The sequence below is a fragment of the Phyllostomus hastatus genome, unplaced genomic scaffold (genome assembly GCF_019186645.2).
Source record: "Phyllostomus hastatus isolate PE091 unplaced genomic scaffold, TTU_PhHast_1.1 phas_contig_58, whole genome shotgun sequence".
NCBI lineage: Eukaryota > Metazoa > Chordata > Mammalia > Chiroptera > Phyllostomidae > Phyllostomus > Phyllostomus hastatus.
In genome coordinates, this window is record NW_025333916.1 from 38212893 (window position 1) to 38237914 (window position 25022).

At 42.5% G+C, this 25022-nt stretch overlaps 1 protein-coding gene across 1 annotated transcript in view; it reads right to left on the reverse strand.

Annotated features, from left to right (window-relative positions):
• The window catches only part of SEMA5A (semaphorin 5A), a 441285-nt gene that overhangs the window by 8974 nt on the left and 407289 nt on the right, over positions 1-25022 (reverse strand). Inside the window, exons 17-21 of the mRNA XM_045847790.1 lie at positions 14558-14783; positions 11532-11750; positions 5424-5594; positions 3721-3876; positions 2491-2538 (exon numbers count right to left, since the gene is read on the reverse strand). Of these exons, the coding sequence (XP_045703746.1) occupies positions 2491-2538; positions 3721-3876; positions 5424-5594; positions 11532-11750; positions 14558-14783 (820 nt within the window). The remainder of the gene's footprint in view (positions 1-2490; positions 2539-3720; positions 3877-5423; positions 5595-11531; positions 11751-14557; positions 14784-25022) is intronic.

Sequence of the window (25022 nt, forward strand, 5' to 3'; positions counted from 1 at the left end):
TAAGGAAAAATAGTGCCTATTCAATCTCTTGAATTTGCTTACTGTGACTCTTCACTCTGAATATGCCTTTATTGCTGTTATTTTTGGTCAGTAAAGCTGGAGTAGAGACCAGTTGCCTAGCTGGTTCAACTTCCTGATTTTCTGTGCAAAATGTGATTGTTTTTTTGCAACAGACTAAAAAAAGACATCCATATTAAAGACACCCAAAACATCCGTGCTAGGAAATTGTTTTTATCTATCAGCTCAACAATCATATCCAGCTGACCTCTTACCCAGCTATCCTGGAGTGTCACTGTCAGTAGCCTAGAGATCCAGAAAATTAGTTCTGAATATTGTAATTAGTTTCTATGAATTAATCGAGAGCACCTCAAGGATTGATTCCTTGCTGTTATTTGGCGCAGCTGGCACAGACACACAGCAGCAGCATTTTAAGATGGGAGTGGGCTCTGCCGTATGTCTTCCTGGGAGCTCAAAGCCTTGGAAGGACTCCCATTGCTTAACCCTCAGAGGGCTGGCCAGGGAAAGTGGTTTTCGAACTTGTGGAGGGCCTCTCGACTCTGCAGAGACATCGGCTGGTGGCTTCCCTCAGAACAGGATCACTTCCTACAAACGCCACCCACTCTGGGCCTTCGCTGCCTCTGAGGTCAGCGGACATGCCAGGAACCTGGTGTTGTCCAAGAGTGTCCACTGACCGGGGTGCTGTGGCTCTAGCCCCCAGACATGATCCCACCCTCTTCCTGTGGCACCCTGAGCTTCAAGTTCACACCGCGATCCCACCGCCTGGATCCAACCTGGGCTCTACTGCTGGCTGCCTGTGTCAGCTTCAGCCAGGGATCCCATCTCTCTGTCCCTCACGATCACTGCCTACAAAAGGCAGATAAAAACCTGTGACTGACAATGCTTTTCCACAATTTCCAAGGCCAAAATCTCTGAAAAGTGCAAGACCTGACCTGACCCATTTGCTACAGCTGACCAGAACTGCCAGGAGGATCATTAGCATATTCACTCCACCCACCTGTCACAGCAGCATCTTTAAAGGAATAGGTCACCTGGTGTGGCCCCCAGGTCCTGCAGGGGCCTTATGTAATATACAGTATATGCCCCATATGGCCCATTTACAATCTGAAAAGTGTTCAACTCCAAAACCCTTCTCTATCTCCAATTCTTTTTTACATAAAGAATTGTGGACTTGGGCACTTACATAAGTGCTCTTTGTGAGAGGATCAAATAGGTTTCTTCTTGTCATTTAATGCAGTGTCTGGCTTATAGTGACTGGTCTCAAATACTAATGGATTCTCATTAATGGATTAATGGATTATTTTCATTTAAAGTGGCAATATGTTTACCTTACAGGTGGATCCCGAGTTAGTGACTGCCATCTGTGAACTCAGTGACCTGACTCAGGTCAGGCACCAGACACTATCCCTAAGGACAGGACTGCTGGCTCTTTCCATCCTCACCATGACCTCCAGGCCCCTCATTAAACTAGCAGAGTGGGTGCTCATCGAAGACCACTGAATGGCTGGATTACCACATGCCTGACTAAACAGAAAGAATGTACAATAACAGATAGTGAACTTTTATTATTAAGTGTAATTAATAATGGGAAGTACATTCCTAAAATATGCCTAGAAGCACCAGACTCCATCTGAGAATAAGCAGAGACCAAAGCCCCTTGGGTTGAGTTGTCTAGGACTCCCAGGGTAGATGGGTTATGCTAGGCACGGTTATTAATAGGCCATACACACATATGACAATGACTGTCTTGGAGTGGGTTTTAGCTCCAATTAGCAAAGGTGGACCAAAGCTGGGCCTGGATATATGGACAGCAAGCTCCTCCCATCCAGACACAATAGACACTGACAGTAAAGTCCAAATTTATCATACACTTGAATCAGAGAATGTTGATTTTTGTCATTTAGCATTCTGGGAAGTTTTAAACATATCTCTAGAGATATGGGTAGAAGAACATTATACCCCCTTACAAGTTTGTCAATCCAGCAATCTGGAGATCTGAGGCTGACTGCCATGAATTTGCATTCTAAATATAAACAAATTGTTTGAATACTCATCAGAACTCTAACATTGATATTTAGTATCTGTATAGTATCAAGATATCAAGCACAATGGTTCATAAAGCTTAGCATTCACCAGAATCATCTGAAGGGCTTGTTCAACCACAGAGTGTTGAGTCCCACTCAAAGGGTTCTAGTTCTGTAGATCAAGCAGACGCCTGAGAATCTGTATTTCCCTCAAGTCCCCGGGTGATGCTGGTGATGCTGGTCTGGGGACCCCACTTGAGAACCACTAATCTAGCTGTTCAACATTGACTCTTAGCATTTATGGTCTCAAAGCATAAGGTGCTTGGGATCCAGTCTGTTATGTTTTTGCATTTGCATTTTTTTTTCTTGGAACAACAAGAAACATCATTTGGCCAACAGCAGAAAATATCAGAAATCAATGAGAAAGTAGCTAAAAGGAAGAACTTACCTCCACACCTTTTCTCTTCTACACTACTGGATCTTGCCACAGATACTTCTGGAAAAACAAAAATCCAATCACAATGTATAAAGGGTATTGGGAAGAAAGATCACATTAGTGATTCTTTACAAAACATCTGATGATTCTGAGTTTTATGTGAGTCAAAGTTCCAAAAGCCTGCTTTTTTAAAAATTGTATTTGCTTCTGTGTTGGTCTAACCAACATGAGCTGTGTTTGGTCAGGATCATTGTGACTGGGAAGGGGTGAGTGTCATCTCCACAGGGACAAAATGCAATGGTCCCTGGCACTGAGACCTGGGCACCAGCTTGAAAACAAGGGCAGAGAATGTGCTGATTTTCTGTTACAAAAGTTCTGTCAGCCGTGGAACCCACAGTATTTGTCTGAGATCTTCCTGACTCAGATCTGTTGTTCCATCAAACCCATTGTTATCACACGCCCTGCAGAGGGCACCAGTCCACCAGCGCTCCAAGGAAATGGCCAGAACAAATAATGTCCCTATTCAGAGCCCATTCATGCTCTGCCAGGCCACACATGAGCTGCCAATGTGAGGAGAAACCCACCCAAACAGTAAAACACAATTTCAGGAGGCCAGAAAGGTTGTTCTCTCCTGTACTGATTCTTCATTAGATAACAAGAATTAAAAGTATATCTATGATTAAAAAGGGGCACCAGACCTACAGCAAGCACATGATAGGTGACTACCTACCACTAAAAGCTAAACACCAATTTCACACGGAGAAGCCAGTGGCGAGAAGGCCAGTTACCTTTTCCCCAAGATACGAGCAATTTTCCAAATGGGTTCCCATTTCCCAAATACATTAAAATCACACAGTGAGGGTGCAATTTCCTCCTTCTCTTGTGCAAACATATGCACACAAGCATTGCCAAAATATCTGACTTAATAATTAAAATAACTAAACACGCCACTTTAATTTTTTGAGCAAAATCTTCTGCATGTGTTGTAGTCACTAAATTATAGAAGACAACACTGTGCTTAAAAAATATCTAAGATTTTTTTTTAAATCTCAAAACTCATAGCCTAAATGCCAGTCTATACCGGCAGTTATCTATAAATCTACACTTGAATCACCCTGAAACCACAAGTTGATAGAATCTATCTGTTTCACCAAAGGGACCTCAAAGAACAGTAAATCTCTATTTGATGACTCATTTTCTGTGTGAATGTGGGCAGTGATTTCACACACATTCTGCCCTTACCTGGGATGAAATTGGAGTCAAAAACACACGGCCGGCTCTCCGTGGTATTCCCCGAACACTGGCTGCCCACAGGGAACAGGAGGACGCACTGGCGGGCGCGGACCTGGACTCCAGACACGTCACACTCAGACCAGTCTGACCACTCCGACCACATCTCTGCAGCGACCAAGGGTGGGGAAGGAGGCCACAGGGCCCACTAAGATCAGCCAACTTGAAAGCAGTCAGGTTACAGCTACATATGTGAATTCAAGTCCTCACATTAGGTTTCATGGGCCTGCATGTAAATGAGATATACTCCTATCTTCTTAGAAGTCCAGTGGATACAATACACACAGGCAGGAATAAAGGAACTAGTATGTAGTTGAAATAACATGCTTAAAATACACTTGCTAAAACCACATTATTTTCATGCTATAAAGTAACTGGATTAGACACTCAGGCTATCGATGATGCCCAGCTGTGCACAGACCACTAATGGTGGGGACCAGAAACCATCTATACAGACACCGTTTCCACCAGGGTAGTACTGCTCCTCTGCAAAGAGCAGCCCTTGAACGCTTTCCTGAGACACTCCCCCAGGCCTCACGCTCAGGCGGGAGGAACAGCAGGCACTCGAGAAAAAGCCCAGGTGTGTGTTCCTGAGGAACACAGGGCTACGAGTGTTCCGCCGCAAAAGCAGTCCTGCAGAGTCAGTACAGCCCAGTCAGGCCGTGCTTCAGGTAGAATTCATCTTATCCCACGGTCACTGTCACGGAAGCTCATGGAAATCCATGTACAAGTCTTGGTTAAGGCCAGAAGTTGAGCAATACCAGGTCCCTTCACCCTGAAGTGGCAGATTTGCCAGGATTTGTTAAATTCATCCAGGCCTACAGATGTGTGACAGAGAGGCATTCATATTTGAAGTAAGGAGGTTACACAAATGAACTCTTAATATTATTTATGAAGTATTAATCAGCATAAAAATATATTTCTATGCAGTTTTGTTTTTGCCCCCTCTTTAAATGTAAGATGTCAGCATGGTTTTTGCAGTTCAGGGAACATTTGGAACTCGAACTTGTGCCTTAACCCAATGGGAGGAGAGATCCATGTAAACGGTACAGCTTTCCCTTAAATATCTGTTAAGTGCTAGTTTTCAGAACGACTGTGAGAGTGTGGTTTCTAGGTACTTTTCACTATAAATGGAACCTTCTAGAAAGACCTGCAGGAACAAGTTTTTAAAAAAGTGTTTCAATATCAAAGTTAGGCCTCATTTTCATTCCCAGTGGCCCCCCCCTCACCCCACCCATGTCAGAAAACAGAGCTAATCCCTGGCTGAGGGCCTGTGGGAGCTGGTTCAGTGGCACCTGCGTCAGCCATTCTCAGTGCTCAGACCCCACCCCCACGGCCCTGAGGCCCGCCCTGTGCAGCAGCTTTGCAAGGTATCCCCATGCTCCCACCCTGGTTTTCCACAACAGAATCTCAGACTTCATTCTCAGATTAAACATTTTATAAGGGCTTTGTTATCACCGGCTTCTGCTACTAGTTCTGAAACTATGGCTTGACGAGAACCATCCTATTGCAGAACACCTGTTCTGAAGTCACGGCAAGGGTGACGGTGCGGGGTTGGTGGCTCCCCTCTTCCAGCACCTGCGATGTGGCAGGATCCATTTCACCGTTTCTAAACCGAGGGGACAGGAAGTTGGTCCGAAAGTCCCACCACTCACCAGGGCAGGGCTGCGTGTTGCAGAGAGCCTCTTCCGTGTGCAGCCCCAGGCAGATGTCCCCGCCGTAGGCTGGGGCTGGGTTTGTGCACGAGCGGGTCCTCATGTAGTGTCCGCCGCCACAGGTTGCCGAGCATTTTGACCAGGGGGACCAGCAAGACCACACGCCATCCACTGGGAAGGGACACAAAGTCACATTGCTTCTGAGATGCAAAATCTGACCGATCTGATGAGGCTATAAATTGCACGTGCGTGGCAGGAACAGGTCTGCAGAGCCAGTGACCACTCACAGAGGGGTATTTGGGGTCTCCTGGTGAGGGCACCTATTTTGCATAGTCTTCCTGTCATATTTTCAGTTCCTCCTATTTGTTCCTTCAGGAAACATCTCTAAGCATAACATGTAAGCATGACGATGACAGAGGAGCGCAGTGCACGTAATACAAAATCCCTGTCCCTGGGAATAACCATGTACCACATACTGCTGTGATTAATGTGGAGCCCCAGCTTGCTCTTGCCTTTGGTAACTGCACAAGCGAGTTGGCCAAGGGAGACTTATAGCCAAGGACAGATAGTTCCAGTCACAGCCTTCCTTATTAATTGGGTTACAATTTGCTCCAGGACAAAGGGATAAAGAAAAGGACACAGGTCCTGTGAAGGACTGTGGAGACACTCCGCAGATGCAGGCACCAAAAAACCCAACAAGCCCACACCGCACACCCTCAGTGGGGTGCCTACGTGACAGAGTAAACATAGGACCTGCTACCTGCAGCCAGACTTCAGGGTGGAAATGAAGGCATTCTGTAACTCAAACATTACTGCTGCCATTGCTATCCGTGCCTCTGAGCAGTTCTCCTGTTTTCTCCAGGCTGGGCTCCTGACACCTGTGGACCGGCCTCCTGGGAGAGCGCTGGGTGAGCAGACACACGGGGATCTCAGTGCTCCCTCCCGCATTAGCTGACATTGTTAAACTGAGACCTCCCACTGGCTTCCGTCTGACAGTGTCAGGTGTGATCTGCCCTGTGTCTGACTCTCTTGCCAGCCAGACCTGCCCCGGTTTACTGAGTCCTAGAGCAAAGCCAGGACTTTGTCAAGGTGTCATTCAACTCCAGTTAGCAAAAATCAATCATAACCACAGCAAGCAACATAAGAAAGCTGATGAGAGACTCACTTTTCTACATGTAGATAGTATCATGTTTTATTTTCTCCATATTCTATATAAAATAAAACAGAAACCACCAGGAAAGGGGATGCCAAAATTGTTAAAGACACAAGGCTATTTTGGCCAGAATGACCTATGTGTATTTGTACACACCCATTGTGATTTGGTACATCTCTACAGAGTAATATGTCTCTTTAGATATGGGCACAGGTAAAAAAAATATTTTTGAGACACATGAGCAGCAACACTGTGTTTATGGTGATACTTTAATTTGCAAAGAGTAAAAATAGAACAAAGAAATATTTGACATGTAACTGGGAATTTTGTGATTTGATAGTTTATCCACATTTGGAGAATTCACCACTTTCCCCCAAAGGCAATAAGCATATCAGAAAATAAGAGGGAATGAATCAGATATCTGACATTGCTTGTAATAACAGTAAAAAAAGGCAGGCATAGATTTGCCTAGAACTTTAAAATTTTCAAACACCCACTGCCATGTCTGTTCTCACTGGGGGACTGCTTGCTGGCAGTTTTTCTCTATCTGTAACCCAAGCTGAAGCTTAAAGTAGGTATGTGTGCACACCCCAAACTAAGACACAGATGAGTCACAGTGCCTTAGAACAGCAGATGTCATAGAGGTCAGATGTTTGAATGTACACAAGGCAGTCTGAGGCTCAAGAGGGTCTAATGCATCATCTAGTTTGGAGTTGGAACCGGACTTAGAAGCAATCAGGTGATCTGAGGATCCTGGGCTTTTCTATTGCATAATGAACCTGCGGACCAGTGGCCAGTAAGTATATGGAAACGATGCCCAACTTCATTAATAGGCAAGGAAATGCAAATCAATACCATAGGGAGACATCGCTGCATACTTATTCGGATGGCTATTATGAAAAGAACACCACCATCACAATAGATAACAGTAGAAGATAGTGTTGGCAAGGATGTGGAGAAATTGGAACACTTGTATTTTATTTGTGCAAATGTAAATTGGTGCAGTTATTTGGAACAACAATATGGTGGTCCCTAAAAAATAAAAAGTTAAAAATTAAAAAACTACCATGTAACCCAGAAATCCCATTCCTAGATATATATCCAAAAGCATTGAAATCAGGATCTCGGAAAGATATCTGCACTCCCATATACATTGCAGCATTCTTCTCAACAGACAAAAGGTGGAAACAGTGTAAAACCCACTGACAGATGAATGGATAAGTAAATTGTGGTATTTATATGCAATGGGATATTCCATTAAAACAAAGGAAGTCCTGTCATATTCCACAACATGGATGAATGTGGAATATGCGAGTGAAATAAGTAAAAAAAAAAGACAAATACCACATGGTTCCATTTACATATGAAGTATAAAATGTCACACTTGAAGAATCAGAGAGTAGAATGGTGGCTGCCCGGGGCTGGGTGGGGGTGGGTGGAACGAGGTGCTGTTCACAGACACGGCGTCCTAGCCGTGCAGCGTGAATCTGCTGTGCAACACTGCAGAGCTGGAGCTGACCACACTGCAGGTAACACACTGCAGGTAGAGCCCGGCCCTCCGTTAGACTCTCACTCTGCTCTTTCTCACTCATGCTTACTGACTCACGGTGTTCATAAAGAGACAAGAGGAACTATGTTATTTGAATGTGAATACTACTTAGTCAAAAGCACCACCTGTAGTTTCTACCTTGGTTGGCCAAGGTCTGGAATCCTTAGTTCCGAAACAAACATGGTCTGAAGAAAAGGAGTGAAGGACAGTCACCCAGCAATTTCTCACTGTTGCGGGTAAAGCATGAAGGTGAAGGGATGACATGGACGAACCCACAAGAAGTTGAAAAATGGTCATTTCAACATGACCCCAACTTTCATACCTTGTTGTAATTTATCGAACACATTACAACTGGAGATCAAATTTGAAAGATATTTTACATTCACCTAGTGTGCTTGGATTTATTTTCAAACTTAATCATAGCAAGGAAGCTTGTTTTTAATTAAAATACAGTGCCCGTGTGTGTGTGTACACTATGGACCCAATAGACCTACAAAGAGTAAATTGGAGGGAGGAGAGTGTCCGAAATAAGGTAAAAATAGCCCCATAACTGGACGTCCTCGTGGCTGAGCAGCTCTGCACCCAGAGCCCTGAGTGCTTCTGAACCTTCCTTCATGCATTACTTGTTATCATTTGTTTAGGAACTTTCCAGGAGGTGGGAGAGAGGGCTGACATTTGCCCAACTCAGCCCCTTAAACCTACCCTTGTCCAAGTGGAAAGTAAAAGGGGCCACTCTGGATATTTTTCCAACCCTCTATGGAATTTTGGCTTTCATAAGGAAAATGAGGGCAGAGCTATTTCAAGACATTAAGGTTATATACACATGGTATTGTCTTCACCATCAAATCAACTAAAACAGAAGCAGCCCCCAGATCATGCTGATGGCTGTCTCTGAGAGGGGTCCTGAGCTTGCACTCAAGGTCAGGGCAGTGTCCAGCATCTGGGGGAACCCGTACCTTCTGCTGACAGCAACCAGGACTCATGTCTGGAACCTGGGAAAGCAAGAGTCCATGGAGGGATGCTGACATTCCCACGTCACCCTCCCTGCTCAGTTTATAGCACGAGCTCGAATCTAGTGATGCTGCCCCGTGGCACCCTCGAGTCCCGGGGGAGGGATGCTCTACTCTCAGGGCTGGGCCTGTGGGAAAATCCAAGCTGTGTGACCTTTCCCAGCCCCTCAGCACCACTTGGCTGGGAGAGCTGGATGGTTGGAGGGAAGAGTCACTTGAGGCTGGAGAACTCCTGGCAGAGACATCCTAGAAAAAGCAGAGCAGCTGCAGGAGCAAGCACATTACCAAGAGCCTCAGCTACAAGGCTGGGAATTGTGTATTTGCAGTTTAATGTACATATGTATATGTACATCCATTCATCACCCACCCACTCATCATCCCTCACTCACCCAACCGTCCATCCATCCATCCATCATCCATTCATCCACTCATCCATCTACCATCTGACCATTCATCTTTCTATCCATCACCCACCCACCCATCTATCCATTGTCCATTCTTCCAATACCCATCCATCTATCACCCATCTGTCTGTCCATCGATCATTTTTCCATCATCCATCTATCCATTTACCCATCCAACAAATGTTTACTGAGCATTGCTACAAGCCAGTTTCTTGTTCAAAGAACTCAGCAAGTTGCTTGTACCTACTGAAAAGGTACTTTCAAGCTTCTGTACCTTTAAAAACACTGTTCCTGCTGTTTGGAATGAACTTCCACCCCATTTCTGATTCCTTTTTGTCTGTTTATCCAATTCCTCTCTGTCCCTCAAGACTGAGGTGGGGAGCAGCCTGCTCGGGGGAGCAGATCCCAGCTCCATGGGTCCTTGACTGTCATAACCTCTGTATCTTCTCCCCACCCCAATAGCTGGTGACCATCTGGAGTGGCAGTATTCGCAGGATGCCTCCTCACTGAACGCCAGGTTCCTTCTGACCCGGACTGTGCCACTGCATCTTTCTTTACCCTGTGAGTAGTGCACAGAAACAGTGCACAGCAAACATATTTGCTGGTAAATTGAGTGAAAGATGCAGATCAAGTAACTGACTGCCTGCTTTCCCTCCCTCCAGCAGTTACTGGTAGGTATTTGAGTGTGTGCCCAGCCCCTGTTCGGGGAGCCAGGGCACTGCTGGGAGTGAGTGACACCCTCACAGCAGCCCCTGCCCTCCTGGAGCTCTCACTCTGGCCCACCTCAGGGCAACACGCACAGCTGCAGACCAGCACCCGGGGTGGCCCAAGGCAGCGGGTGGAAGAGCCTCTGACTGTGGGGAGGTCGGGGGAAGGAAGGAAGGAAGGTGACAGGGCCCTACCCAGAGCTGTGGTAGAAGGAATGCAGACCAGACAGAGGGGCCTGTGGGGCTGTGTCAGCAGGCAGCGCCCTGCCAGGAACACAGAGGCTCTTGGGGGCTTTTTTAGCTCATTTTATTAACTCTCTGCCAGCTTGGGAATTCCATGGAATGAAACGCCAGAACTCAGGAGGAAGACCCAGACAGAGAGATTCTGTTGGCTTCCAGGAGAGATAAGTATGTGTTTGGAGACCCAGCTTGGGAGAAGTGGACCCTGCTGACCGAAAGCACAAGGGACAGCTTGCAGGCCCCTGGTGAGACACAGCTGATAACCGTCACCCTGGAGTAGGTATCTGTGGTGAACAGAGGTCAGTTCCTACAGGGTTGGGGCCATCGGAGCCTGGGAGGGGGCCCTCTCTGCTTTCAAGGACAGGACTCCTCTCTCCTGAGCACGGCAGTAGGGCTGCCTTCTCCACTGGGCACAGTGCTTAAGGCCCATGACCCTCCCAGGCTCTCAGGAGAGTGTTTCAGTGTCTTTAAATTGGGAGAAATAAATGGAATATAATGCTGTCTAGATTGTATTCATTTTTATACCACTTCCAAGCAGTTGGAAGATATAATCTGTAATCTGTATATTTGTGTGTGCTGTGGGTATATACAGCATACCTCATCTTATTGCGCTTCGCTTTATTGGGCTCACGAGTTGAAGGCCAGACCCTCCCACAGCAAGACTACAACTTGCTGAAAGCTCAGATGATGGTTAGCATTTTTGAGCAATGAAGTCTTTTTTAATTGAAGTATGCACAATCCTTTTTTTTTATTTTAGATATCATACTATTACTCACTTAGCAGACTACAGGAGAATGTAAACATAACTTTTACATGCACTGGGAAACCTGAAAATGCATGTGACCTGCTTTATTGCAGTGGTTTAGAACTGAACCCTTAACATCTCCAAAATACACCTTTCTTTCTCTCTCTCTCACCCACACACACGTGCACATGCACGGACACACACACAAAACCAGGGAAGCTGGTTGAGCCTCCCTCGATCAGAAAGTCTTCCAATGTGCTTGATTTTTCAGATCTTTTTGATATACCTCAATCCACTTACCTGGGCAGGGCAAAATGTTGCATTCCTGGTATTCCAGGGACGGACCCAGGCAGGGCATGCCCCCGTACTTGGGCTCAGGGTTGTTGCAAACGCGCTTCCGGTTCCGAATGCCCCTGCTGCAGTCACGGCTGCACTGTGACCATGACGTCCAGGCTGACCAAGCCCCGTTGACGGTGTGGGCCGAGTATCTCCCAGCACGCAGGAAATCACCAGAGAGGCCTGCCGAGGAAGAGGCCACAGTGTTTGTTCTTGAAGTAACCAGGGTCTAAACTAACTTTCATTTTGTATCAGTGCCTGCTTTATTTCTGCAGCTACATCCTCAAATTCTGTTGAACACTTTTTACACTTCCAACCCCAAAATTAAAAAAAGAAGCAGTTGAATGATTAACCTCCTGTAACTCAAGTGTCTTTCTCTGTGCCCGCTACTAAATAAGGGTACAAAGTAAGAACTCACTTTTTGAATGTGGCCAAGTCCTCAAATAGGTTATAGGTTATAGTTTACTTGTTTTTCTGGGACACTTTTACAAAGAAGACACAATTTTATCACTTCCCTTGGGAATTCTACCAATAACCTAGCCTTGGACTTATCGTTGATAAGATGGTCTGGAAAAACAGAGGATAATTCAGACATTTTTAAAAACTGACATTAACTCTCTGAATGGCCCTCCACCTGTTCACCTTTGCAAAGCGAAGGAAGGCTGGTAAAAGGCATGGAGTTCATGCTTCTGAATCAGAGGCCATGGAGACACATGGCTGCTCCAGAACCCAGCAGTGGGCCTGAGCTCACGGCCTGGTGCCCACCATACCCCTGAATGACCCTGTCATGTGGCAAATGCTCCCATGAAGCTCAGAGCACACTGACTAGCAAGACAGGGCTGCCCAGGAACAAGTGTAGATGTAGAAGCAGCAGTAATGGGTGCGGGGGCTTGGGGGCGGGGAGTCGTCTTGGCAGAGACAGATCTGAATATTGACCATGTGTCAGGCCTGCTCAGGGCACTTTGCACTGGCATCATGTAATTAGCCACAGTCAAAATTCCTGTTCTTTTTAATAAAAATGCCAGCCACTCATAATATTAAACAAACATTCAGTAATTGTCTCCAATGTAGGCAGAGTGACATAGGTTTTAACAACAATAACAAAAAGTCTCAAAGTCTGCACCAAAGTTCTGGTTAAGTGCAGAAGGCAAATACGCCAACGGTTCAAACCATTGTCAAATAATTCTGTTGTTCATTTCAAAACTGGCCCAGAAACCTAGGCAGGATGCTCTTTAAAGAAAATGGACTAGAAATGCCTTTCTGTGATGAACCAGTACTTTGTGGTTAATCAATACAGAACAACTATTCACAATTAAACTGCATCTTGTGTGGTTAGAGGCAAGTAAGTCCAACTTTGTATTTTCAAGATGTTGATACCAAAAATGTGTGGATGGTCCTTAGAGCTTGAATTAAGACACAAGAAAGATGAAGTCTTTTTTAAGCCATGCCCATGATATACTTTTGGAGAAAATACAGAACATATTTTATTATAGTGTATTAAACTTTTCCTTAGTTTATGTTCCTAACATTTAAAATAATTATTAGCTTTGGTTTTCTATTTGTCTGAAAATGGAAGAGATACAAAATCTATTTTCAGAAAAGAGAATAAAGTTAAAGTACAGAGAAACACTATTATTCATTTTCTATTTTTTTACTTTGATATCATAAAAAAATAAGATAACTCACAGCCAGCTCTGAAATAAGGAAATAGGTGAATAGTGTTTACTTTTTTAATTGTAGACTTATTCACACAAAATTCTTCACTAAAGGATACGTATTCTGCCACCCCTCCCCCAAGAAACATAAGCTTGTCAATTGCTAAACTACTTATTAAACAGGATGGTTTGAAGGGAGGAGAGAGTTGGTGTCATTAACTTAGTAGACAGTTAATGTCAGCAAAATCAGTATGACCAGGAGTGGTTGTAGACGGCAACTGTTGGCCCTGCAGGCACCAAGGCTGGCAGCTCTCCGCTGCCCTGGGTGTTCAGCTCCCAGGCAGAGGCATGGGGTTCTGTGACATGTGAGCAGCTGGTGGCCCTTACTCACAGCCATTCTGTTTAAGAGCTTTCCCCCTGGCAGTGCGGAAGCAGATTTATGGCACCTCCATGGATTTATTCCACCCGCATCAGTCCCACACGGCAACTCACCAGCTCTGTTGTTCCTGAAGGCCAACTCCCCCAGGTCTAACACTCCTTCTCTTAAAATGGTGTTGATGGTGACTGTGCTTTCTCTATCACATTCGTGGTGGGAGAATAAGGTAGAATTATAAACATAGGAGAGCTAAGAAATGTTGGGAAGTGGTCTAGTGCAAGATATTACTATCACTGCCGAGAAGACCTCTATGTGAGAGCACTTGTTTCTCTTTTAGAATTGGTCAGATTTTGTTACATGAGATGAGAGTGATAGCAGACATGAAGAAGGATGCAGAAATGCCCAAGCAGAGGAGGGACTTTCTGGTCTACCCTAAAGCTCACCCACACTATTAGCATGCCACTAAAGGGATTTATTTATACACGTACAAGGAGCAAACAATGTTAAAGACTATGCTGTACTCTTAAAAATCCTTTTATATATATAAACACAGAGATGAAACTCTGTTTTCTTTGTCCCATGTTGAGATACAGGAAAAGCTTATTGCAAAATTTAGTGCCAAAAGAACTACAGAAGGCCACACTCACCCTTCCATAATATTTTCTGATACTAAATAAATCTCCCACAAACTATTGTGGACCTGCTATAAATATTGTGTTATTTTCAGGGTTGACTTCACAAGACCATCTCAATATGTAACTACCAGTAAATTTTTATAGTAAGAGTTTCCAATCAATTTGCTACAAAGCCAGTTCTGTTCTAAAGGTATCCTTGTTAGAAAGCTTGCTAAACCAAAAGTCATCGAAAGGAAAAATCCCCCTCTCTCTTCTGTGAACTTAGAGAACAGATCACATGCCAGTCCATGGAAGTGGGTCAGTCCCCATGAAGTCCCCACTCACCATCTGTGGAGCAGCCGCTGGTTCCATCGCTAGAGCAGTACCGCATTTCGATTCTCTGTCTTCCTACTTCCAGCAAATTTGGGTCAGGCAGGCGGGCTTTGCATGTGTATCTAAAGCGCTGCTCATAGTGGCCTCCATTGTCAGAGATGTTGACGGGTGTCCAGGGTGTCCAGGGCGTGGTCTTCTTCAGCTCAGGGCAGGAGTTGGTATTACAGGGCTGGTACTCCTGGGAGAGAAAAGGCATGGTGTGTGTTCATCATACAGCATACACAGAGCCAGGGTTCTGTTCTTTCAGTGAAAGACAAGGCTCTCTAAAACCTCAGGTCATAAGACACCCGTTATCTACTCTACAAGGTTTAAAATGCATTTTTGTTCAATTGGGTATTTAGGAGAATGTTCAGTGTTCAAGTCAACTCCAAAAGGATGAACGCCCATCTGTAAATGAGTGGATCAAAAAACTGTGGTACACTTACACGATGGAATACTATGCAGCAGCAGAAAGAAAGAAGGAGCTCCTACTCTTCACAGCAGCAAGCATGGAACTGGAGAGCACTATGCTAAGTGAAATAAGCCAGGTGGTAAAAGACAAATACCATATTATCTCACCTACAAGTGGAACCTAATCAATAAAACAAATAAGCAAGCAAAATATAACCAGAGACACTGAAATAAAGAACAAACTGACAGTAACCAGAGGGGAGGGGGGAGGGGATAACAGGGGGACAAACAGGTAGGATCATCAAGGAACATGTATAAAGGCCCCATGGACAAAGACAAAGTGGGTGAGATCGAGGGTGGGAGACAGGATGGGTGGGGCGGATGGGAGTGGAGAGGGGAAATGGAGACAACTGTACTTGAAAAACAATACAAAAATTAAAATAAATAAAATTAAAAATTGGTTCCAAGAAAAAAAGGATCTGCACAATTTCTTTTGCATCAACAATGAAAATAAGACAATAAAAATAATTGTGAATAAAAATCATGATTCTCATAAAAATCATATTTCTTTCACTTAGTAAGTAACCCAAAATGCTGAATATTCTGATGTTAAATTTAGCTGTCTTCTTTGAAAGATTAAAGTGAAAATGGTGGGACCATGACTTGTTTTTTGGATGACAGCATGTTCAGTTCATGATTAATGAATATTTGAAGCTGTTTTAATCACAGGTTCAAAGTGTTAGACTGGTAAGTATCTGAATGATAACACAGTATGTAATAGCTTTGTGTTGATAAGAAGTTTTCACAAGATTCCCCTGGTTAATGCCTCAGTGGCATTTGTCAGTTTCTCCTCCCTTCCTTCACTACCAGGCATCTATCTCCCTTGTGCACAGGTCGGAGGGTCCTGGGAGCTGAAGAGAAAGATTTGAAGATCTTGCAAAGGGGCACAGTGTGTGTCGGGGGTTGGAATTTAAGGCTACAATTATGAAGATCCATTAGAAGCATTAAAATATTTATTTGGCAATAATTTTGAACATTATGTCTCTAGAAATAGGGCCAGATACCAGGGTTACTGGGTTTGTCTTTGGACAGAGCACAACATCATGATCGCTCCCTTCGACAACAAAGGAGCTTTCATCAGGAGGAAAACCTGCCAACACACAACACATTCAGCTATGGCCATAGTTCTCAAATGATTTTCATCGATGTAAAACATACATATAAAGTAAGAGTTAAATAGCTCTCTAAGCTGTATTATCAAAAAGAGAACTGTTCCATCTGTCCCCCATCAATTGTTGGCAGACATTTAGATATCTGTCCAGCGCATAACAAGGAGAATTTGCTCTCAGGCACTGTCCATTCCCCCTGCACTCTGGGAAACTGGGATTTAGCTCTTAAATTCCTACCCCGCTGGGTGTGTCTTCATCATTGACACAGCCTTCCCATCTCCGGCTGTCTTACTACTGTTAAGCTACACCTCTGGCTAGGTCAAAATCCAGTGTTCACTTAGCACAAGGTGCGCACTCTCCACACCCACAGCGTGACTGATTTCTGTTTCTCGTCCAGTTCCCTTCCCATCCAAGTCAAGGGCTCTTCTGTTTTGGGGGTGGTTGTTTAGTTTCTATGAGCATGCCATCAATTCACCCCCGTCAGGTACTCAGAGTAAAAGTTGTCTTTGTGGGTTTCTGGTTTGAAAAAAAAAAAAGCCCCTTCAATGTTTTATTAGTGAATTTCTAATAAGAGAGAAAGTAGCCATGTGTGTCTGCACCAACAGCTTTATCTGGAAGTCTATTAAAATCAAGGTTTTTTGTCATTATTCTGATTACTCTAAGTAGGTTTCTTTACTCGCAATCCATCTGTTTTATTCTTTTTACAAGGGACAATACCCCTGAGTTCTCCATGTTGGTGATACCATAGGCTTTTGACAGAAAGTGCGTGAAGTGGTTTTCCTTGCTCCTCTGAAGTCAGGCCTGCTCCCCCGGCCCTCCCCAGCCCACAGACGCTGCTTGTCTCCACACCAACACACACTGTGAGACAGATGACTGACTGCCTTTCCCTCTGTTTATAGCATCTTTTATTATGGCATCTTTCAGATGCTGCCTCCTGGATGAAAAAATAGTCCCCATTCAGGCCATAAACCCGATCGTGTGAGAAACCAGAGGGAACACATGTGAGCTCCCTCACTTTCACTTGAAATGGAAGCCACATGACAGGAATGCAGTGCGCCTTGTCTGGGAGCCCCCAGGCCTGCGGTGTGGCAGCACTGCCATCCCCAGACTGAAATGCCATATGCCACCGTCCTGCCCTTCGTGATTCTGTGCCAGCCTCGCTGGGCCAGTGTCCAGGGCTCCTTGCTGAAATGGACTTAAAGCATTTTCTGTTCGTGGACCCCTGCTTAAAAAATGCAAGTATCAATAAGTTCAACATCACTTGTAAAATCATATTACCTCATGTCTTTACAAACAAACATAGAAGATATATCCAACAGTTCGTAGCTTCCTCACACTAAAAATTTCATCTTCTCTATGGAGATGAAATTTTGTGAAATATATGAGGGACAGATATATTTTAAAGCTAGCTCATGGGGCCTGTGTGCTGGCGACATGCCCAGCAGAGCAGGGGGCACGCACACCAGAGGTGGGCATGGCTCAAGGACGAAGAAGGTCGATTCAAGCTCATTAGACCTAAACCTCTGATAATGAAATCGGTTCTTTTGTTCATTAGCTCCTCACAGCACAGCTGTTAACACGAGACACAGGACTTCCATTTTCAACTGCTTTTTGAGGTTTCATATGATGCATTTACTTAAAATATCAGATTATGAAATGCTGAGAAATGATATGACCAATCTGTTTTATGTTAATGACTAAAATTATGAAGTGATTCAAGTCAATAGTGAGTAATTATATGACTTAACACCCTCTGTTTGCTACAATTTACTTTTGAACTGTTGCTCTAAGTCCTCACATTTGAATGGAACTTGAACAGCACGACATTTAATGTTACAGAAAGAAATGATTTTCAAAGTAGTTTTAGGAGCTAATTACTGTAACTTGCCACATAGGATTCTTAATATTCTGGTGGCAAATATTAAGTAAGAGCGGTTACTGACAGTAATCCCACATCTGGACATATATGAAATCAGGATCTCACAGAGATATGCACACTCCCATATTCCCTTCTGCATTGCTCATAGTGGATAAGACATGGAAGAAACCTAGTATCCAACAATGGATGAAAGAATAAAGAAGATGTGGCATATATAACATACAGGGTCTGACACAAATAACACCTCTTCTTTATTACAAAATCATAAGCATGTAATTCTGTAACAGAACAATATCACACTCAAGCACTGGTGACCATGTGACATTTTAGGTGAAATGCTCAAATTAAAACTATAAATTATTACACCCACATCATTAACCTACCAAACATACTCAAGCAGGTGTTACTTCTGCTGGACTGTGTATTATACAGTTTAATATATAAAATATATACATGCAATGAAATATTCAGTAATGAGAAATAAGGAACTCCTGCCATTTGCAACAACTGGGACAGAACTTGAGAGCATTGTGCTAAGCAAAATACGTCAGACAGAGAAAGACAAGTCTGTGTGATATCACTTGATGTGGAATATAAAAAAAAAACACCTGAAACTAATATACAATTGTATGCCAATTATAGTTTTTAAAAAAAGGCAGACTCAGACAAACAGTAAGTAGAGTTGTGGGTATGAAGTTCCAGGTATAAGATTAACAAATGTGGGGATCTAATGTACAAAATGATGATTACAGCTCATATAACTGTATCATAAAGTATATTCAAATGTTGCTAAGAGAGTAAATATTAAATGCTGTCACCCCAAAAAGAAATGGTAACTATGTGATGAGCTAGAGGTATCAGCTACCTCTATGGTGGTAATTATGGCAATTTATTAAATGTATCAAATCAGCACATGATGCATCTTAAACTTACACAATGTTATGTGTCAATTATATCTCAATAAAGCTGAAGTAAAGTTTAAAAAACTAAAATTTGCAAGGATAAAGAGTAAATAGTCAAGGAGAACAAATTTAAAAAGTGGTTACTAAAGGAATTTCAAACAGTTCTCCAAATTTGTCCCCTGGGTAGCCTCTGTCTCAGCCAACAGTGGTAAGACCACCCATTTACAAGCTTCATCCCGAAACCCAGGAGGCACCCTGATGCTTCGCCCTTACTTCTCAGTCAAGTCCTACAGACGGGGCTTCTCGTGTTCCTTCTCCCCTCCCCACACGAACTGTTTCGTTTCCATTCCAGGCACCCTCACCGCAGGCCTGTTTCACGTAGTCGAAGCCTGTATTTTACTCAAGTTTAATTGTCTAGTTTAGATTGCCTCTATTAATATACTGCAAGTTTGTCAAGAGCAAGAATTTTGTCTATATTTATTTCCCATTACTAATCTTAAGTACAGTAACACTTATTTTTGTGAATGAATGGATAAATCATGTTGATCAATTCACAAACAAGCCCATTCAAGGGGAATTTGCGTAAATTTGGTGAACAGATTTCAATGATTAAGTGAGGCCCCCAGTTTTGCTTTTTATTTTTCCTTTCAAAAAAATAAATTGAGACACTGTGATGTTGGCATCAAGATATGAAAATTAAGCAAAGGAATGGGATGGAAAGTCCTGAAACAGGCCTGCACATAAATGGTTTATTCACTGTAGATAAAGGTACAAAGCCAATGCAGTGAAGAAAGTAAGTCTTTTCAGCAAATGATGCTGGAACAACTGGACAGCCATATGCAGTAACTCTGATCAACAGCTTGCTTCATCAATGATAATACATTCAAATGGGTCACAGACCAATACCTAATACCAGGAACCTTACAGAAGAAAACAGGAGAACCTCTCTGTGACCTTAGGTTAAGCAAACATTTTCCAGATATGATGCCAAAAGTATCATTCATAAAAGAAAAGAATAGAAATAAATTAAATTAAAACCAGGGAGTTCTGCTCTTTGAGAGACACCATTAAGCAAATCAAATCAAGCAACACACTAGGAAAGAATATTTGCAAATCATATATCTAATAAAAGACTCATATTCATTATGTTTGAAAAAGTAAAATTCAACAATTAACTTCCAAGTGTTATGAATAGACATTTCATCAAAGAAGATATACAGATGGCAAAACATAAACCTGCTATGATAATAAGATAATTTTTTAGACGAAGTAAATTAAAACCACGAGTAAATCACTACACACCTATTACATATTAAAATGGCTGAAAGAGAACAAAACCTTGACAATAGCAAATGCTGGTGAGCTAGCCAAGCAACAGGAACTCTTCCTCACGCCCCGCTGGTAGGGATGCAGTATAAAATTGCACAGTCCCTTTGAAAACTATTTGACATTTGCTTAAAAACTTATGCACACACTTATCATCTGAACAAGCCAATTCCCTCCTAGATATTTACCGAAAAGAAAGCATGTCCATACAAATGTGTACTTGCACACGAATGTTCCTAACAGCTTTACTCGTAATAGCCAAACACTGGGAAAAATTCCGTGTCTCTCAGCAGGTGAGTATCTAAGTAATTCATCTTATACCAAAGTAACAGAATACTACTCAGCAACAGAAGAGATGTACTGCTGAGATGTGCAACAGCATAGAAGAATCTGAAAATAATTATGCTGAGAGAAAGAAGCCAACATAGACAATTATGGAAAATGAAAACGAATGTAGGGTCGGAAGGCAGTTCAGTTTCCCGAAGGGCAACACACAGATAGGTGTTAGGAGGGAGAGGCAACAAAATGGAATGAGGAAACTTCTGGGTTGATGACATGTCCATTTTCCTGACTGTGCCAATGGTTTCCTGGAAATACACATTGGTCAAAACCTACCTAATTTTATACTTAACCATGTACCATTTATTTATTATATGCCAATCATACCCTAATAAAGTTATTAAAACTATATGGTCACAGAAAGACCAGTGTCTTTCTAAAAAATGGTGGTTACCTTACTGATTTAGAAATGATATCCAAAACAGTTGTCATTGCATGTACCTGCACACATTAAAATTCCAGTTTTTTTATGGCATTCATGTTTGAGTATTTGGGACTTACTATAACTGCCAGGTATTTATAGGTAAATGCTTCACAAGCACAAAATGTGCATCAAGTCCAATTTTACTTGTCATCCCATACACCTGGAAACGTCATTTCCTATTACAAAACTAGCCAGTGTAGCAACTTCAGCAACTTTAAGTCATTGTCTGTCTACATGTGTATCAACTGCATTTTTTAAAGAATCTTATTTCTGTTACAATAAGTTTCTTCAGTGGCACAGCATTCTCATGTGGATACAGGCCTTTGAACATAAAAGAGATTTAATCACCTTCGGTGGGATTTGGAGAAGGCTGTGAGTCCCAGGAGGGCTTGGTGTGGGAACTCAGCGCCAAGGACACCTTCTTAGTCACTGTCTAACCCTCTGCAAGTCTTTGAACACTTGGAACATGTCTTAGTCCAGTCTAGGCTGTAACAAAATTCCACAAACTGGGTGGCATCTAAACAAAAGAAGTTTGTTTCCCACAATTCTGGATACTGAAAGTCCAAGATCGTGGTGCCAGTGTGGTGAAGAGAAGGTCTTCTTCTGGGTCTCAGACCTCTCCTCATGTGCTCACCTGGCAGAAGGGGAAAGGGAGCTCCATGGGGCCTCTTTAATAAGGACATTGGTCCTGTTCATGAAAGCTCCACCTGCCGGACCTAACATCTCCAAACACCATCCCATTGGGCATTCGACTTCAAGGCATTTTGGAGAAGGACATACATTTGGGACAAATCCCAACAAATGCCAAATGAGGGATTAGACAAGATGATCTCACAACATTAAAAACATTTTGGGATCCACAATCTTGGTTTTGATTTTGATTTTGATTTTGATTTTCCTTGGTTTTTGATTCAAAGTAAATAAACATTGAGAGCATGCACTTCGATCTGGTCCATAGAGGGTGAAAGACTTGATACTCAAAATGTGAGAAGATAGAGTCTACCTTTGCTACTCTTAACAGAGGCTGATGATTTAGAGAATTTTAAGAATATTCCTAAAAATTTCTTTCCATGAAAATTACTAGTTATAAAAATTCAATGAAGTAAAATAGAAATACTTTTAAATGCAAAGCAATTTTGTAATGAAACAAGTGAATGTCTCTGCGAAGGAAATTCCACCGTCCTAAGCAGTGACTGCTTAGCAGGTTTCCTCTGAGTGGCCTCAGTTCTCCCCAGGCCACCCTCAGGAACCCTAACTACGCTGCTTGTTGGCACGAGGGCCTCCTCCGCCTGGGAGCTTCTGGACTAGAGGGTAAAGCCTGGTGTGGATGCGTTTTCCCTCCCTGGCACCACTGCTGGTTCCAGAGGGGAATCAGATTGTGCTGAACATCTCAGGGTCTTTCAAATCAGTGCATTTACTTTCAACAAACGGTCAGCCTGCATTCTTCTAAGTGCAGAAAAGCAAGCATTTCTCTGCTTTCATACTAAGAAGAGACATGTGTGTGCATGTACAAGATTACATATGTGCATATGTATATATACAGTAAAGCTGGCTTTCTTCCTTACACATTATTTTGGGCATTCCTTTTTCTAACATTGTAGACAGCCCAAGACAACTAGAAAAGTAGTGTTGTCGCTGCACATCTTCACTGCAGAGGCTATGACTTGTGGGTACTCTCAAATATGAAGATTTCTTTTATTTTATTTTATTTTATTCTCTAATTATAATGCCTTTAAATCCTTAGTAGTGGAGAGAATTCAGACACCTTTTACTCATTTTTTCTGACAAATACCTTACAATGAGAGGAGAAAGTACTTCCAGTGAGAAGTGAGAATCTATCATTGGGCAAAATGTTTCCTTCTCAAAGGGGTGACCCTGAGCAAGGGAGTCCACCTTTTACTTCCACTCCTCCATTTTTCAAGGGACAGTATTTAATGGTGATGCATTTGCTTCAGAAGAATATAATAATTTGTATATATGTTAAGAGTTCTGATGAGGATTTTAGAAGAACCAGAGTAAATACCATCACCAAACTGAGGTTGTGTTATTACAGATTAAAGTTTCAGGCAGGATAACTCATAGGGCATTACTTTTAAATTAAACATAGGGGTAGCTGCCCTAGATTCTTGTTAGTACAAAAGAAGCAGTAAATAATGATCTGCTTTATTAGTAGAACAGAATGTGTGAGTGTGTATGTATAAAAAAAATCAACACACATACACAATTCTAAGAAAAACAAGAAGTAAAAAAAGAAAGAAGAACTACTCCCTATAATCGGAGTATTTAGATGTTATGGTTATAGTTACATAGTCACACTTGTGTGGACTATGATGATTTAATTTCTTGGCAAGAAAATGTAAACCCAAGTTAGAATAATACAGTGGTTAGAGACAATTTAATCATGAAGACACAGGCTGCAATCATACTTTTGTGGCCTCAGCAAACCCTAATTGAAAAAAACACACATGTGTTTCATTAGAAACAATTATTTAGCAGCACAGACAACTGTTAGCGGATGTTTTACAAACGCCTGGAGATTAGACTACATTTGATAAGTAAATATTTATTTTATGTATGAATTAATTTCTAAATAAAGCAATTTAAGTTTTGAGCTTTTGAGAAATATACTATGAATAAATGCAAGTCAGATGGTGTTGGTAAACATGTACAACTTGTCTTTCCCTGCCCACAGATTGCAAACAATTTAAATACCATTTTCCTCTCTTAGATAATTTGGATGCCTTTTTGTACCCAAAGAACTTTGGACAGAACAAGAGTTGTGGCATCTTCTTTGGTTTGCTATTCAATTGGTAAAATTCCTGAAGATATCTTACAAAGATCCAGACTACTCAGTTTTCTTTTGCATTTCATCAGCTTTGCAGGGCTGGGTATCTTGGGTCACACAGTCTAGTAGTTCTACTTGGAGCCTTGTGAGCAGCTAGTCTGTTTTCCACCAGTTACCTGCAGCCTGGTTCCTCAATTATGGTTCAACGATGGTCTTAGGGGTACAGTGAGAGCATGCACCCATCCACTCACAGACTATGGTAGGCAGAATTCTTAGATGCCTCCAAGGTTCCCACCACCTGATGGGAATCTATAAATATATATACATATGTATTTTTGTTTGTTTGTATATTTACATATATAAGTATATATACATATGTATTTTTGTTTGTTTGTATACACACAAAAAATCAATTCTATGACCCTGCTTTTGTCCAGTACTCCAAGGATTCAATTTATTGGATGATTCAAATGAAGTTGAATTTTTTTATCTCCTACCTCCTTTGCATCTCAGTCCGGTCTCCTATTGACAAGGAATTTTCTTTCACCAGAAATTCATTACCTTCCTGCTATGACATTCCTCCAATTTTCTTATGAGAAAATCTTGGATAGTTTTTCCTTAAAAAAAAAAATTACCACAACTTGCTATTAACAATGCATAGGAAATTCAAAGTGTTGATAAGAGTCTCATAGGTCATCTGCCAAGGTTTGGCAGATCATCTGAGGTTTGTTGTTAGAATTTATGTTTTATTAAAGGTGCCTGGCCCCATGCAGAATTTGCTTTTTTAATTCAGCTTTGCAGAACTGTGACAAAGTCCACAGGTGTTGACCAGCAGTCTGAGTTTCAGTTTTACCAATTCCACTAAAGCTGTAGATTTCAGTCCACTATGTTTGAGTGAAGTGTGTTGGGTAAATATCTGTGACTTAAGGGCATAAACAGAATTTAAATGGTGTTCCGGTCATCCCATGAAAGAGCTTTTCCTAAAGCGTGTCTCTGAGTAGCGCATGGGTGCTACAGGGCAAAGCATCTGCTGTCTGGAAGGGCTGAGGAGCCCTGGGTTCCACAGAGTTCAACGGGTTTCTTTAAAGCAAGGGAGATCTGAGCTCATCTTGAGCCAGTTCCTCAGACCTTCCTGAGGAACCAGAACTGAGTAACTGCGCAGACCGCATGTGAGTAAATGCTGTCAGGGAGGATGCTACCTGA